We start from the raw sequence: 18,479 nt of genomic DNA, 5'->3' as shown, positions 1-18,479 counted from the left end.
ATTTTGAAGGAGTAATCATACCCTAATGACAGTATCGTTTCTTCCTATAGGGAACAGTTAAATACGTCCCTTTTTTTAAAAAAAAATTTTTAATGCTTACTTTTGAGAGAGATAGAGCAGGAGTGGGGGAGGGGCAGAGAGACACACACACACACACACACACACAGAATCCGAAGCAGGCTCCAGCCTCTGAGCTGTCAGCACAGAGCCTGATGTGGGGCTTGAACTCACCAACAGTGCCATCATGACCCGAGCTGAAGTCAGACGCTTAACCAACTGAGCCACTCAGGCGCCCCTAAATATGTCCCTTTTAAATGAGAAAAATAAGATTTAAACTCCACGCAGCGAGAATTATCCAATAAACAGGAAGGAATTTTTCTATTGTCTTGTACGTTTCTGTCTCCCCCCCCCCCCCCCGGCCATGTTTTAAATGTACATGGAGAAGCTTCATACATAGAAAAAAATGTTATTTTAAAAACTAACCAATCTACAGTTTCAGTACTTTATGGGCTCGGGGGCAGGGGGAGGGGGGAGAGGTTGAGTACAAAAAGCTAGTAAATCTGGTAGTAATTTTTTTTAATGTTTATTTATTTTTGAGAGACAGAACATGAGTAGGGGAGGGGCAGAGAGAGAAGGAGACACAGAATCCGAAACAGGCTCCAGGCTCCGAGGCATCAGCACAGAGCCTGACGCGGGGCTCGAACTCATGAGCCATGAGGTCATGACCTGAGCCGAAGTCGGATGCTTAACCGACTGAACCACCCAGGCACCCCAATCTGGTAGTAATTTAAAAATAAGGTCCATTTGTATAAACCTGAAAGAAATTATATCACAAACAATTCATTATTTTCTTAAATATGAGAGAAATGCCTAATCTTAGTAGATATTGAATCATAAGAAAATGTATCTTTTAACAAAGGAAACATTATATTGGGAATTCCTGAGATTAAAACAAGTTTTCTGCTTCCTTTGCATTTCTCTAGAGTGCTTTGTGTGTACACACACACACACACACACACACACACGGCACACAGCTTGTTTCTCATTAGCATGAGACAGAGATTAGACCAGTCTATTTCACCTTTATCACTAAAAAATATGTGCCATGGTCACATCTTGGCACACATACAAGTAAATGTATGTTTTAGAAGTGCACTTGAAAAATTAGTGTTAAGGCATTTTCATTTTATAATTAAAAAAAAAAGTAAACGCTACCCGCCCAACGTGGGGCTTGTACTCACGACCCTGAGATCAAGAGTCGCACACTCTACCGACTGAGCCAGCCAGGCACCCCAGCCATTTTCATTTTAACAACATTTATTACAAATCACATTTTATAAACACTAGGCATAAATTACATACAAAAGCTAGGCAGAAATATACAGAAGCCAAAACAGCAGTACTGATAACACAAGAGAAATGAGCTAATGTAACATTTAAACATGTATAACTTAATAAAATTACTAATTTTTCATTGCTAATAAATGTTCATGAATTCAAAACCTATTCACAAATTAAATGTAGGATAATTACTATCAGAGTTTAGAATTATAGAAAGAACAACCACAGCACGACTTATTTTTAAAAACCTTTTCAAACATTCAGAAGTCAAATGACTGTCCTTAAAGACAAATGAAGCTTATTTAGGTAAAAGCTCTCATCCAACTGAAGAATATAAAATTTTAGGCTTTGGTTAATAGATCCTAAATTTAGTGGATATTTTAAAATTCACATCTCCCTTACATGTTATATTCCTGAGGGTTTTTTTTTTGCCAAAATGCCATAGATAAAATAAAGAAATCAGCTTACAGCTTTGTGTAACATTGTGTGATTTTTTTTTCACATCACATGGGTAATGTGCCGAGGTCATAGCAGGACTGGAGGGAGGCACATGTCACACAGCAGCATGAATACCTAATCATCACACTTATGGACTACAAAAGAATCTTTCTGGATTATATTTTTGAAAAACAAAAAGCACTGCAATAATTTTAAAGTGTGAATAATGGGGTTGAATAACGATCGCCATTTAATTACTGATCAGAAGGAATACGATTAATTTAGCCTAACTATGGGAAAAGTTAATGCCCTCTGACCACTAATTGCAAAGCTTATTTGTGAATTATGAGCGAAATGATGTTAAACCTGTCACCAATTCTTATTTGCATCTTATGAAATCATTCTGATTTAAGGAGACGTTGAGTAGGTAGTATAGAATGCTCTTACAAAAGACCAAAATGACACAATGCTATGGCTACCACGAGGCCAGACACAGGGGAGGTGGTCAATATTATTAATTAAAAAAATTTGTTAATGTTTAGTTATTTCTGAGACACAGAGAGACAGAGCACGAGTGGGGGAGGGGCAGAGAGCGAGGGAGACACAGAATCCGAAGCAGGCTCCAGACTCCTAGCCGTCAGCACAGAGCCCGACGCGGGGCTCGAACTCACAAACCGGGAGATCGTGACCCGAGCCGAAGTCGGTCGCTCAACTGACTGAGCCACCCAGGCGCCCCTCAATATTATTAAAGTGAAAAGTCTTTGCGTTATTTCTGAACATCCACACACAGTTCAAAGTAGTAGTTATAAATTAATCTGCAAGTATCCAAAAGCAGTTAACACACGAAAGTACATTTTTAGTAACAATCATAAGAGGGATTTTTAATAAGTGGCTATGTTCAGTCTTGGTTTACCAAAATAGATTTAAATTTAAGGTTCCTTTTAAAAATAGAGCTATGAAAGCTAATTTCCTATTAGCTGCTAAATAAATGTGGTGTGCATGGCAGGCTCAGCCCCTTCACTTCTGAAGTTCACTTCACTTCACTTCTGAAGTTCACTTCACTTCACTTCTGAAGTTCACTTCACTTCTGAAGTGAACTGATCACTTCAGATTACGGCAAACTCCTCACTGCCAGGTTTCCCCCAGAGACTGAATCGGTGTATCTGAGGACTGGGCCCAGGACCGTGGGTTTTTAAACCCGTAGCTCTCCCCTACCTCCTGGGAAATTATTACGGTCAGGTTGATTTGGAAAATAATGCTTTAAAGCAGTCGAAGGAATTTCGTCATACGTGAACAGAACTTGGTGAGCGGTGTATCTACTGGCCATCAAATTGATCTAGTTTTTTAATAACCTGCATAGCTTTTCATCGTGACCAAGCATTTCGTACCTAAATGTCACAAGGTTTCGTTCTCATCCTTCTGATAACCCACACAAGCAGGTGATTTCGCCTTTCTGAAAACTGCCGGTGACGGGGCTCCTGTGCTTTTACTGCTGCATATACCTTTTCTCGCCAAGAAGCAGAAGAGTGTATCTAGCAGTTGTAGTAAAAAAACCACACGGCGTGGAATTTGTTCAGATAATCATACTACTCACGAAGTAGTCTTTCAACAGCTATACCGACATCAGTTAGTAGAGTTAATTGCAAAGCTGGTCATCAAATACCTATTTGTTAAAAAAAATTCAATTTACAAAGCATTATCTCAATTCCGCGTACAGAATCTCATTTGCCGTATTATGCAACTAGGAAGCAATTATTTAACCGAATATGAATACGTGAAAACAAATGTGCAGAGGTTCATTCTAATCGATCAGCTAGTAACAAATCTCTCTAAATTAAAGAAGAAAAGAAGCAATGGAATGTATTCTCAAACGATAGTATGGAGCACTGAGGAAAGTTTAAATTCTTAGGGATTTGAAAGAATATCTAATTAGGATTAAAATGATGAACTGCTAGCCACTTCTATGTCCTAATGACAGTATCCTCAGCAGAGAAACAAAACTGCAAGCTTACTGAAGTGGGCCAAGTAGTTTTTAAGCTGATGAAAACTACTTAACTTAAAATGAACTTGTTGTTGTTGTTGTTCTGTTATTTTTAGTAGGCTCCACACCCAGTGCGGGGTTTGAACTCACGACCCTGAGATCAAGACCCGCACGCTCTACCGACTGAGCCAGCCAGGCGCCCCCAAAACGAACGGTTTTCGAACCTGAAGTAAATAATGCAGTATTCAACAGTTTATTTAAAAATACGCTTTGACAGTTTTAACATTAGTAAAAACCGCTAACACACAATTTAAAAAGGGCTTAATATCAAGTCCTTGGTTCCATGTTGCACTTCATATTCCCATTTGTATGTCAGCAAAGTTGTAGAAGCTGTCTACATCTCCAGACGCTGTCTCCTTGCTTTCGGATACAAACATCTATTTTAAATACAAAAGAAGCAAAAAAATAAATACTAGTAATCCCCAAATTTCAAAGCCCACGTCATCTGCAGAACAAGCTTGCTATTAAAAGAAATTCAAGTACATCATCTATAATATTTAACCAGTATTCTGTAGAATCCATAGAACATAGTTTCAGTAGCTAGAATGCACACTGAACTCTTTTAAAAGCATTTTACGGTATAATTAAGGTCTTTGCTTTCATAATACTTCAGTTGTACTTTATCACACTTGGGATGTTACTGTTTTGTAAATATCCAACAGTCAATGTTATGAAAGCCACTGACTAAAGAGGCTTAAAGAACTTTTTTTTAAAAATGTTCATTTATTTTGAAAGAGCGGGAGCGGGGGAGGAGCATCGAGAAAGAGAGAGAGAGAGAGACGGTGTGCGTGCACACGCCCTCATGTGCATGACCAAGGGAGGGGCAGAGAGAGAGAGGGACAGAGTCCCGAGCAGGCTCCATGCTGTCAGCACAGAGCCCGATGCAGGGCTTGACCCCACGAACCGTGAGACCATGATCTGAGCTGAAATCAAGAGCTGGTCGGTCAACCAACTGACTTGCCCAGGCGCCCCTATTTAAAGAACTCTTAGTTTCTTCTCTTTCCTGAGAACAAATTCAACACGCTAAAGAGCAAAACTTGAGATTATCTTTCTGAAAGCTGCTAAAGATATATTACTAATTTTGAATAACATATTTTCTAAACATCAGTAGAGCAGTACTCAGTAGAACCCTTCAAAACTCGTTTTTACAAATGTCAGCCAGGAATTAGAGGAGACCTGGGTTCTAGTCTAGCTTCCTCATAGACTAGCTGTATGAGGCTGACAATTCAATAAACCTCTCTGCGCTCACGTTCTACACCTGTAAAATGGGAACGTTGGATTAGATTATCTCTGACTCATTCAGATCTAAAACCTCCAAATCATATAACCATTTTCTCCATTTTCTTCTATTCAACCTAATTACATCTACCCTTCCCCTTTGGACTGTCGTGATAAAATGAGACAAAAGACAATGTTCATTAAATTATGCAAGTTCAAGAAACTATATGCCATGGGGGCGCCTGGGTGGCTCAGTCGGTCAAGCATCCGACTTCGGCTCAGGTCACGATCTCACGGTCTGTGAGTTCGCGCCCCGCGTCGGGCTCTGTGCTGACAGCTCGGAGCCTGGCGCCTGCTTCGGATTCTGTGTCTCCCTCTCTCTCTGTCCCTCCCCTGCTCACACTGTCTCTCAATAATAAATAAATGTTAAAAAAAAAACTGCTAAAAATTTTTTTTAAAAAAGAAACTATAAGCCAAATCAGACAACAAAGCCAAAAATTTCATCTCAGATATTTCTTAAAAAATAATTATATCAGCACTCATTTAATATTCTTATATGTTTGGTCTTTGAGTTCTATTAAGTTACTAAGTCTGAAATCCTTAGCTGCAGCAACCTCATCAACATATCTAGAAACTACCTACCCGTAATGATTTCTAGATATAGCTGAGATTCAATGTTTGATGGAGAATTACTGAAGCAAATCAAAATGAACAGTAAGCAACAGGCTCATCTGTCCAAAGTATATATAATCTTAGAAACGGAACATTTTTCAGCATATCATGAGTTTTCCAAAAAGGAAGGACTTAGACATTTAATGATATTTTTTTACATTAGAAACTCGTGTATTATTGAAGGTCTTGAAATTAGTAGATTCTTATTTTGTAAACTTTTAAGCTATTACAATTTTAATTTGGCAAGGAACAGCCAAAGCTTGGCTCCCAATTATTCACCACAGAGTCTAAAAAATCATGATCTGCCGTTTTTTTTTTTTTTTTTAATTCCAAGCAACAACAGGCATTTAAAAGAAAAAAAAAGCACTATTTGACCATGAGGAAAAGGAAGTGAAATGAAAGGTGTGACTGAAATAGAAACAGTCAATAAAGGGGCGCCTGGGTGGCTCAGTCGGTTGAGCGTCCGACTTCGGCTCAGGTCATGATCTCGCGGTTTTTGAGTTTGAGCCCCATGTCGGGCTCTGTGCTGACAGCTTGGGGCCTGGAACTTCCTTCAGATTCTGTGTCTCCCTCTCTGTCTCTGCTCCTCCCCTGCTCACACTCTGTCTCTCTCTCAAAAATAAATAAAGGTAAAAAAAAAAAAAAAGAAACAGTCAATAAAATCTTGTACCTTGGTCCCGTTGAATATCTCGTTGACAATAAGGTGACACCCTTCTACAGCACCATCTCCGCTGAACTCCAAGGCAATAACAGGACCTAGAAGAAAACCCAAGACGTGCTGTCTGAACAGGAATACAAATCTGTTTATTTTTTTAAGTTTATTTATTTGAGGGAGAGAGAACACACGCACGCACGCGCACACACACACACCCCCGCAAACGGGAGGGGCAGACAAAGAGGGAGAGAGAGAATCCCAAGCAGGCTCTACGCTCAGTGCTCAGCGGGAGCCCAAGGTGGGGCTCAATCTCACAAACATGTGAGATCACGACCTGAGCCGAAACCAAGAGTCAGATGCTTAACCGACTGAGCCACCCGGACACCCCTAAAATGAATCTTTTTCTTCTTTATATTCTGAAGACTCCCCAGCCTCTTCCTTGGGGGTAAGAGAAGAGGAAGAAGGAAGTAGACAGATGGGCCATATCACTTCAGCTACTACTTCCAACTGTAATCATAAGGCAGACCGACAGGGTCTCATCACACGATGGGTAGCTTCAGTGCTCGTACAGGACCAGGGTCACATTTTTAAGTGCTGTAGGTAGTCTGGCTTTTCTGGTTTTCATTCTTCTATGAAAACCACAAAAAAGCCCACTCTTTTAGCAGCACACAAAAGGGTTGATGACAAATATGATCAAAAGCTATCCAAGTCCCCACAAGTCGGCTTTGCCAGGCAGCCGGTCTGGCTTCCAACGCTCCTACTTACCGGCCACGTGGTGCGCCCCGAGTAAATGACTCTAGGCCAAGTAGGAATTGAGGCCAGGCACCAAAAGGAATGACCGCCTGAAAGTGCTTTTCTAGAACCAAAGACTCCCAGTTTTCATTCCGTGAATAGAGCAGTTGTACCTCCTTGCCCTTGCGTTCATTTGAATACTTTGAAATCACCTGCACTTTAAGTTCTAGCGTCAAGATTTATGATTCAGTTTGGCTTGGATTTAAATGTAGCACTGGAACTGCTGGTATCAAATTATTGGCCAAGGTGGCCATGAGTTAGCCAAGCAAAATGTGTCCTCTGATTCAATTCGTATTTATTCACTTATCACTATGTTCCCTAGTAGAGTGGCTTTTCACCTCCTAAGTACTGGATATGTCCTAACCTCCAGAAAATTGTAAGTTTCTTAAAAAAAGGACATACACCCATTAAACAAATATGGGGCAAAGGAGACCAATGAAGTACTAAGCCACGAAATACTGAGCTGAATGCAGGCATGTGCCATAAGACAAGACACAGGAACAAGGCGAAAGATCACAGCGCCCTGGGCTTGTGACTGAATACAAACAACGGACACAGAAACGGCACAACGTCTAAATGTAAACCGCACGATTAGATACAGAGGACAAAGTATGGGTTTTTCGGCATCACAGTGTATAGATCAAGATAGGTGCTACATACAGAAAAGAAGGTTAAGTGGGGAACGTCTGCTCAGAAAAATGCATGGTTCTCTGTCAGGGGCAAGAAATGGAGACGATTAACCTGGAATATCTTGTTGAACCGAAAAGCAAGGAGACTATCAAAGGTCAATACGGCTGTACCAAAAGGACACCGGAGCCAGCCTGAAGGGGTTCCCAGTTGCCAAAGATGGGACACTGTCACAGAAGGAATAACGACTGCAATTTGTATTAAAATATACTGAATATAGAAACAGGAGCTCAAAATGATATTGAGAAAACAGAGAAAGTTCACTGGACGTCACGGTAGCTTGCTAGGGCACCAATTCACTGCTCTGAAAGTGGATGCTTAATTATTTTCCCTTTATTCTGCTTTTCTGATACGAAGTGTATTTCAAGTTAACCAAACAGCTACGGCGTACGAGAAGGTCTGTTAACATCCATTAATATATGCAGAGGAAGTGACATGGTTAGAAAATGATCATTTTGGGGGTGCCTGGGGGGCTCAGTCGGTTGAGCGCCTGACTTCAGCTCAGGTCATGATCTCACAGTTCATGAGTTCGAGCTCTGTGATGACCGCTCAGAACCGGGAGCCTGCTTCCGATTCGGTGTCTCCCTCTCGCTCTGCCCCTCCCCCACCCACACTCTGTCTCTCTCTCTCTCTCTCTCAAAAATAAACAAACATTAAAAAAAAATTTTAAAAAAGAAAATGATCATTTCATAACTCCTAATAAAAACTGGATCCAGGTGATAATCATCAGTGGTTTTAGCATCCCACAGGGAAGACGGACAGGAAACTCTATGATGACAAGCTAAGGCCATCACCACCTGAACCTATTGATCGATCAGCTACAAGTTCAACAACCAGACATGATATGCCTTCTCATTGAATGCTACAGGAAATAGTACCATCTGTGAAATAGTCTTGCCAAAAATGGAACTAAACCTGAGTTTAAGAAGGCTTTTCTCTGACTTCTGATCTATAAGAACTCGAGAGGAACAAATGAAACAAACCCATGCATACTACAGGACAACTTACCAGGTTTTTTTTTTTTCCCCCCACAAGTCAAAGGCATGCAACAAAGAAAAAGCTGATGATAAGAGTAGGGTTTTCAGTGTTTCAGAGAGTGGACAGTTTGAGTTAAGGTAGAACAGATTATGCTTTTATTCAGGATCACTACAAGAAAATACAGTAGATACATTTTTTAAAGTCGGACATTTATTACTGAAAGTTCCTGTATTCTGTAAAGAGAACATAATCTAGAATTCAGGAACACAGTTTTGCTGGAATTACCCAGGCATGTAACTTGGGTTGATTTTTTTTTAAAGTAAGCTCTACACTGAATGTGGGGCTTGAACTCAGTCGGGACCCTGAGATAAAGAGTCACGTGCTCTACCGACTGAGCCAGCCAGGTGCCCCAACTTGGTTGATATTCTTTATTTTTTAAAAGTCCATGCATTTAAAGTGTGCAGGTCAATGTTTTTTTTTTTTTTAAGTTTTATTTATTTTTTGAGAGAGAGCGAGCGAGTGCACAAGCAGGAGAGGGGCAGAGAGAGGAGGACAAAGGATCCAAAGTGGGCTCTATGCTGACAGTCTCAAGCTGATAACAGCGAGCCCAATGGGGGGCTCAAACCCACAAACTGCAAGATTACAACCTGAGCTGAAGTCGGACGTTCAACCAACGGAGCCACCCAAGTGCCCCAGTTGATACTCTTTAAATAAATTATGATGAACTTCCAGTAAGTGACCAAATAATTTGCCAACAAAGAAACACCAACCAAAAAGGTGGACGGGTGCAGCAGTTTTGATTAACGTGTGTGGATAATCCGAAATTAAACAAGAAACCTACAATACTGCCAGTGTACTTTTTAAAAATTTTTATTTCAATTCAAGTTAACATACAGTGTAGTACTGGTTTCAGGAATAGAACCCAGTGATTCATCTCTTACATATGACACCCAGGGCTCATCCCAACAAGTGCCTCCTTAGTGCCCATCCCCCATCTGGCCCATCCCCGCCCCCTCCCCTGACAACGCACTTTTTAAGCAGTCCTACTTGTCTAAGGATGGTGACTACAATTACTGTGATTATTTCAAACTGAACTAGCAGGTCAATAAAGATCACCGGTTATCTTTTTAAAAAAGTATTTTAGTGTGAACATGTTATCAAATAGTTGGCAGTAGCTTTAAATCGAAATAGTTGAGCTGTCATGAAAAACTGAGATTTTGAAGTAAGCAAAAAAGATGCCTGGATGTCCTATCTAACACCGTCTTCTATGTTATCTAACATGACCTTGGAATGAATCACTATCATGTCTCAGATTACAGCAATGGCCTTCCAGGTGGTCTCTCTGCTTCCCCCTTAGAACAACCTCAGTGGTAAAAGTTACATTTTAAAGGGATTGTGACATTCCTCTGCTCTGAAACCCCCAGTAAAATATGATCTATATTTGTCTTATTTTTTCAAATTAATTAATTAATTAATTAATTTTCAATGTTTATTTATCTTCGAGAGAGAGAGAGCGAGCAGAGAGAGGAGACACAGAATCTGAAGCAGGCTCCAGGCTCTGAGCTGTCAGCACAGAGCCCGATGCGGGGCCCGAACTCATAAACTGTGAGATCATGACCTGAGCTGATGTCGGAAGCTTAACCGACTGAGCCACCCAGGTGCCCATTTTTAATTTTTTTTGACGTTTATTTTTGAGACAGAGAGAGAGGCAGAGCGTGAGGGGGGGAGGGGCAGAGAGAGAAAGAGACACCGAATATGAAGCAGGCTTCAGGCTCTGAGTTGTCAGCACAGAGCCCAATGCAGGCCTCGAACCCACGAACCGTGAAATCAGATTGGATTGAAAAGCAAGAACCAAGTATATGCTGTCTATAAAAACTCACTTTAGATCTACAGAATTCAATAAATTAAAAGAAAAGGGGTAAAGATATATGATGAGACACTAAAGAACCAAATGAAAGCTGGAGTAGCTATATTTCAGACAAAGTAGATTTCAGAACAAGGAAGATTATCAGAGACAGAGGGACACTGCATAATAACGAGAAGACGTAACAATCTTAAATGTATATGCATCTAACAATAGAGTTTCAAAATTCATGAGGCAGAATGTGATAGGAACCGACAACAGAAATAGACAAATTCAGTTATTGTTGGAAACTTCAACATTCCCTCCTTCAGTAATTCACAGAACAAGTAGGCAGAAAATCAGGAAGGATATAGAGGAACTGAATAGCACCATCAACTAAACTGACTTAGTGGACATTTATAGAATATTCCACCAAACAAAAGCAGAGTATATATTCTTCTTGCATGCACACAGAATAGTCACCAAGACAGGCTATAAGAAAACAGAAATCATACAATGTGTGTTTTTGGACCGTAATAGCTTTAATCTAGAAATAACAAACACATCTGGACAATGTCCAAATGTTTGGAAATTAAACGATATACGTCTAAATCAATGGATCAAGTAAAAAGTCTCAAGGGAAACTGAAAATAGTCTGAACTACAACAGGGGTCAACACACTTTTTCTGTAAAGGACCAGACAGGAAATATTTTAGGCTTTGTGGGCCATACTGTGTCCATCACAACTAATCAACTCTGCCATTATAGCACAAAGCAGCAAGACACAAAGAATTTAAAGTGTCCAATTTAACGTTTTTTTTAAGTTTTATTTATTTATTTTTTTTTTGAGAGAGAGAGAGAACAAGCAGGGAAGGCGCAGAGAGAGAGAGGAGGACAAAGGATGTGAAGCGGGCTCCGCGCCGACAGTCTCAGGCTGATTGCGGCGAGCTCACTGTTTGTGAGTTCAAGCCCTGCATCGGGCATCGCGCAAAGCCTGCTTGGTATTCTCTCTCTGCCCCTTCCCTGCTCTCTCTCTCTCTCTCTCTCTCTCAAAATAAAGAAATAAACTTAAAAAAGACAGAGATTCTCAGATTTATAAAACACAGTGAGTATGCCGTGACTTACATAAAACTACATGTCAAAATTTGTAGGATGCACTTAAAGCAGTGCTTAAAGGAAACTTTTTAACACCGAATACATACACAGTTGATCCTCATTATTCACAGATTCCTTATGTGCACATTTGCCAACTTGGTAAAATTTATCTGTAACCCCCAAATGAATACTTGCGGTGTTCTCATGGTCATTCATAGACAAACACGGAGCAGCAAGAGCTTTGAGCTGCCTGACACCCACGCTCCCACGTGAAGCTGAACAAAGCGATCCCCTGCCTTCTTGTTTCAGCTCTCACGCCGTAACCAAGTGTCCTTTTCACAGTTTCAGTGCCATGTTTTCCACATTTTGTGTGTGTGTGTGTGTGGGGGGGGGTTAATAAGATTTTTAAAAGTTTTTTAAATTTATTTTTGAGAGAGAGAGAGAGTGTGCACGTGTGCATGTGAGCGGGGTACGGGCAGAGGGAGAGGGAGAGAGAGAATCCCAAGCAGGCTCCACACTGTCAGAGCAGATCCCAATGCGGGGCTCCATCCCAGGAACCATGAGATCATGACCTGAGCCGAAATCAAGAGTGGACACTTAACCGACTGAGCCACCCAGGTGCCCCACATTTTGTGGGCCTTGTTGGGGATCCTGCTGGTTAAAATGGCCCCCAGATGTAGTGCAAAAGTGCTGTCTAATGTCCCTAAGCTTAGGAAGGCTGTGATGTGCCTTTCAGAGAAAATACCTGTTGGATAAGCTTCATTTGGTAAGAGTTATATAGTGCTGTTGGCTCGATGTGAACGAATCAGTAACATATACTGAGTAAGATGTCTTTGGATAGAAACAAACTTATGACAAGATTATGTATGGGTTGACTGACAAAAATGTTGTGACCAGAGATTTATAGAAACCTAACCCCATATTTCTCCTAGGAACAGTACTCACTACCTCAGTGCTCACAGTGACTCAACATAACTACTGGGAATAATGAGAATCAACTGTATTAGAAAAGAAGAAATTATCTACAATCAATAACCTAAGCTTAAACCTTAAGAAACTAGAGAAAGAAAAGCAAATCAAATATAAAACAAGTGAAGGAAGGAAATAATACTTAGTGGAGCAGAGAACAATAAAATTGAAAAGAGAAGAGCAATAGAAAAAAAAAAATCAGTGAAACAAAGAACCGCTTCTTCTCAAATTACTAATAGCAGGAATATAAGTGGCACATCACTACTGATCCCACAGATGTTAATAAGAATAAAGAAATACTATAAACAACTCTATGTCCATAAATTTGATAACTTAGATTTCTGAAATGAAACAGTTCCCTGAAGGACAAAAACTATCAAAATTCATTCACAAAGAAAAATATAGCCCTAAGTACCCTGTAAGTAAACTAATAAGTAAATAATTTAATAAGTAAATTAAACTTTCTAAAAATCTTTCTCCCCAAAACTCCAGGCCCAGATGGTTCCACTGGTGAATTCTATCACACATTTAAAGAAGAAATGATACCGGGGCGCCTGGGTGGCTCAGCCAGTTTAAGCGTCCGACTCTTGGTTTCGGCTCAGGTCATGATCTCACGGTTCGTGAGTTCAAGCCCCACATCGGGCTCTACACTGACAGCATGGAGCCTGCCTGGGATTTTCTCTCTCCCTCCCTCTCTCTGCCCCTCCTCTGCTCTCTCTGTCTCTCAAAATAAATAAACTTAAAGAAGAATAAGAAATTATACCAATTCTCCAAAATTTATTCAAGATCATAGAAGAGAAAGGACACATCCCAACTCATTTTATGACGCCAGCATTACCCTAATATCAAAGTCAGACAAAGATATTACAAGAAAACTACAGACCAATGTCCCTCATGAACAAAGATGCAAAAATCTTCAATAAAATATTAGCAAACTGAAACTGGCAATTTATTAAAGAGACAATCAATCTATCACGATCAAGGGAGTTCATCTCAAGAATACAAGGCTGGCTCAACATTCAAAATCAACAAAAGTCATTCACCAGATTAAATGACTAAATAATAAAAAAACATATTATCTCAATAAATACAGAAAAAAAAAACATTCAACGAAATTCAACATCCGTGCCTGATAAAAATTCAACAAACTAGGGACAGAATGAAACTCCCTTAGCCTAATAAAAGGTATAGATGAGAATCCTACAACCAACATCATTCTTCATGGTGAGATTGAACACTTTGACTCTGAGACCAGTAACAGAACAAGAATGTCTTCTCCTCACTACTTTATACAACATGATAGTGGAAGTCTTATCCGGCATAATAAGGTATAAATCAATAAACAAATCAATAGCATGTCAAAAGGACAGAGGAACCAACCTAAGAGAACTTTCAATGGCTGAAACTGGAATAATTTGATAGTACTGGATTATAACCCAAAGAATAAAGTACGTATTCATGTTCCCTACTGATAGAAATAGATGATTGAATAAATAAATGGGGGAGAAGGGACAAATATTTCTTAGAGAAGAATTCCAAGCAACGTAGGCAGATACCATCACCTCCAGGAGGTGTAGTTTAATTCTCCTCGCCTTGAGCGTAAGCTGGTCTTAGTGACTCAACTTCCAAAGAACAAAGTATGAAAAGGAAAAAGCAGGAACTTTGCAGTGTTTGGGAAACCTGGCAGAACCAAGGCTGAACTAAGGCCAGCCGATGCCCCAGTGATAAATCACGTTGATATCCTGTACCCCCTGATGTGATGTGATGAGAAGGGCACTTCACCTCTTCCCCCCAAACCTCAATCTAAGCAGAGGAAACATCAGTCACACCCAAATGGAGGCACATTCTATAAAACAACTTACCAGTACTGTCAAAATATTTCAAGGTCATGAAACACAAAGAAGACTAAAAGAAACTGCCACAGATTAGAGGAGACTAAGGAGACATGACAACTAAATGCAATGTGGGAACTTAGACTGGATTCTGGAAAAGAAAAAGGACATGACTGGAAAAAAATTGGTAAAATTTGAATAAAGACTACAGTTTAAGTTCATAGTATTTTACCAATGTAAATTACTTAGTTTTGATAAATGTACCACGGTTATGCTAACATTAGGGAATCTGGATAAAGGGTATATGGAAGCTCTCTGTACTACCTTTGCAATTTTTCTGTAAAACTAAATTATTCCAACATAAAAAGTTTATTAAAAACACAGCTGAGGGGCGCATGGCTGGTTCAGTCGGTAGAGCATTCAAGTATTTTTAAAAAAATTTTTTTAAATGTTTTTTAAATTTATTTTTGACAAAGAGAGAGACAGAGTGTGAGCAGGGGAGGGGCAGAGAGAGAGAGAGAGAGAGGCGGAAACACAGAATCTGAAGCAGTCTCCAGGCTCTGAGCTGTCAGCACAGAGCCCGATGTGGGGCTCGAACTCGTGAACTGTGAGATCATGACCTGAGCCAAAGTCGGATGCTCAACCGACTGAGCCACCCATGCGCCCCGAGCATTCAAGTATTGATCTTGGCGTTGTGAGATCAAGCCCCATGTCGGGCCTAGAGCTTACTTAAAAAAAAAAAAAAAAAAGCTGAATGGGAGAACATATTTGTAAATCTTGTATCTGATAGGGGGTTAATATTCAAAGTACATAAAGAACTCATATAACTCAATAGGAAAAAAAAAAACAATCATTAAAAAATGGGCAGAGGATTTGAATAGACATTTTTCCAAAGAAGACATACAGATGGACAACAAGAACATTAAAGGGTGCTCCACACCACTAATCATTAGGGAAATGAAAAATCAAAACCATGATGAGATTTATCACCTCACACCTGTTAGAATGGCTATCATCAAAAAGAAACAACAGGGGCGCCTGGGTGGCTCAGTCAGTTAAGCGTCCGACTTCAGCTCAGGTCATGATCTCACAGTTCGTGGGTTCGAGCCCCGCGTCGGGCTCTGTGCTGACAGTGCAGAGCCTAGAGCCTGTTTCAGATTCTGTGTCTCCCTCTTTCTCTGCCCCACCCCTGTTCACACTCTGTCTCTGTCTCAAGAATAAACATTAAAAAAAAAATAAAAAAAAAAACAACCAAATGTGAGTGAGGATGTGGAGCAAAGGGAACCCTTGGACATTCTTGGTAGGGATGTAAATTGGTGCATCCACTATGTAAAGGAGTATGGAGGCTCCTCAAAAAATTAAAACTAGAACTACCATGTGATTCAGCAATTCTACTTCTGGGTACTTGCCTGAAGAAAATGGAAACACCGACCTGAAAAGATACATGCACTCTCGTGATCACTGCAGCATTATTTACAACAGCCAAGATATGGAAACAACCATTAATGTCCATGAATGAAGAAAGAAAATGTGGCATGTTTACACAGACACGCATACACAGTGGAATATTACTCAACCATAAAAAAGGAAGCCTTGCCATTTGCAACAATACAGATGGACGTTGAAAGCATAATGCCGCGTGAAATAAGTCAGAGAAAGACAAACTCCGTATGATCTCATTTATATGTGGAATCTGAAAAAAACAAAAACAAAAACAAAAAACCCTGAACTTATAGATACAGAGAACAGAGTGGTGGTTGCCAGAGAGATGTAGGGCGAGGGGAGGGCCAAATGGGTGAGGAGCTCAAAAGGTACAAACTTCCACTTATAAAACATGTAAGTCATGGGGGATATAATGCCAAGCATGGTGACTAGAGTTAATAATACTGTATTGCATATCGGAAAGTTGCTAAGAGAGTAGACCATCAAAGTCCTCGTCATGAGAAAGAAAATTTGGAACTGCATACGGTGACAGACGTTAACTAGACTTATCGTGATGATACTTCCACAATATACACAAATACTGAATCATTGTTGTACATCTGAAACTAATGCGTTATATGTGAACTATACTTCAAAAACACAGCTCGAAGTTTCTCAGCTCAGACTAGGAGCCAAAGTCCCTACAATGGCCTAGAAGGCCCTCTATCATCGGACTCTTTAACTACTTCTCAGACTTCATCTTGTGTTTATTGAGTAAATGAATGAACGAATGACCCTCTCAAACAAAGGAACCCAAGTCTGACTAATCATTAGAGCCATCGGGGACACTTTTTAAAATGCAGATTCTAAGACTATGTCTCAGAAATTTTCGAATCAGTCTTTCTTATGTTTTTAAAAGCACCCTAGATGGTTCTGAGGATTCGGCAGGTTTAGATTTTCAAGATGGAAAACACAATGAATTTTCTCAATTAGCAGTCAAAAAGCTTTATTGATTGAAAGTAAATAATTTGTGGGGCACCTGGCTGGCTCAATCGGTTAGGCGTCCGACTCTTGATTTCGGCTCAGGGCATGATCTCAGGTTCATGAGTTCGAGACCAGTGTTGGGCTCTGCGCTGACAGTGCAGAGCCTGCTTGGGATTCTCTCTCTCCCTGCCCCTCCTCTGCTTGCTTGCTCACTGTCTCTCTCAAAATAAATAAACATTAAAAAAAAAAAGAAAGAAAGTGAGTAACTGCTTTAACTGGAGAGGAAGATTTAGAGACTCTGAGGTGCAAGGTACTTGAAATAAAAGTGAATTTTCTGGGAAAAAAAAAAGTTTGCCCTTGGCTCAGAAGAGTGGTTTGCAACTGGGAGAGATTTTACTCCCCAAGGGGCATTTGGTGATATCTAGAAACATTTTTGGTTGCCACAACTGGGGGTGTGTGCTCCTGGCATCTGTGGGGTAGAGGCCTGGGGTGCTGTTAAACACCGCATAATGCACAGGACAGCCCCCCACCCAGTTATCCGTCCTAAAATGTCAGTAATGCTGAGGTTGAGAAACCCTCCTTAGGATGATTGATGGTCACTTTTAGATAAGGACCCAATCCACCCAAGTCCTGCTGGAATATTTCCACTGACAAGCCTGCTCCCTGTTCCATATCAGTCAATGCAATATTGGGCAGCCAAAAATTTTTCCCCAGTATTTTATTTTGAAAAATTCCAAATATAGAAAAGTTGGAAGAATAATATAAAACATCCATTTGCTCTTCAAATGTTAACACCCATCAAATGTTAACATTTGGCCCCATTTGCTTTCTCACACGCTACACCCACGCTGTTTTTGTTTTGCAGCCATTTGAAGAGTGGACATGATGACAGGACGTCATGACACTTCAGCACGAATCTCCCACATGACTACAATATCATTACCATACTTAAGAATACTAACAGTAATTCCATAATATTATCTCCAAACTTCCTGAGGTTTCCCCAAGATGTCTTTTATAGCTTTATAGTTCACCCCATCCCAATCCAAGTTCCAATTAAGTTTTATTCATTGTATTTAGTTGTTATGTTTCTTTTAATCCACAATGGTCCCCCATCATTTTTGTTTCCCAGGACATTATCTGAAGAGCGCTAACCAGTCGTCCTGTAGAATGTCTTCTTTTTAAGATTTGAATCATTATTTTCTCATAGTGTCATTTAACATGTCCCTAGATTTCCGTCCTTTCAGATAAACTAGCAATTAAGTCTTGATTGGATTGAAGTTATTTTTGGGATGAGCTCATCACAGGTGATGCTGTGAATTTCTTATTGCATCGCATCAGAAGAAACACAATGTCAGGCTGTCCTGCCCTCAGTGATGCTAAGTTTGATGGGAGTGATTACCAAATCTCTGCTGTAATAGTACATTTCCCTTTTGAATGAGAATGTATAAATATCCTATTTATTAGCAACTTTTACCCCAACAGTTTTAGCACCCACTGATAATCTTTATC

General features: G+C 40.1%; 1 protein-coding gene and 1 non-coding gene across 2 annotated transcripts in view; both read right to left on the bottom strand.

Moving 5' to 3' along the window:
• Positions 1 to 1,299: 1,299 nt before the first annotated feature.
• The window catches only part of RP2 (RP2 activator of ARL3 GTPase), a 56,697-nt gene continuing 39,517 nt past the window's right edge, over positions 1,300 to 18,479 (bottom strand). The window contains exons 4-5 of the mRNA XM_058712313.1: positions 6,381 to 6,466; positions 1,300 to 4,197 (exon numbers count right to left, since the gene is read on the bottom strand). Of these exons, the coding sequence (XP_058568296.1) occupies positions 4,114 to 4,197; positions 6,381 to 6,466 (170 nt within the window). The 3' untranslated portion in view covers positions 1,300 to 4,113. The remainder of the gene's footprint in view (positions 4,198 to 6,380; positions 6,467 to 18,479) is intronic.
• LOC131503345 (small nucleolar RNA U13) lies at positions 1,843 to 1,946 on the bottom strand. The gene has a single exon (XR_009257434.1). It is a non-coding gene; the product is annotated as a small nucleolar RNA U13 (small nucleolar RNA).

The sequence above is a fragment of the Neofelis nebulosa genome, chromosome X (genome assembly GCF_028018385.1).
Source record: "Neofelis nebulosa isolate mNeoNeb1 chromosome X, mNeoNeb1.pri, whole genome shotgun sequence".
Taxonomy (NCBI): Eukaryota; Metazoa; Chordata; class Mammalia; order Carnivora; family Felidae; genus Neofelis; species Neofelis nebulosa.
This window is presented reverse-complemented; position numbering and strand designations above follow the sequence as displayed.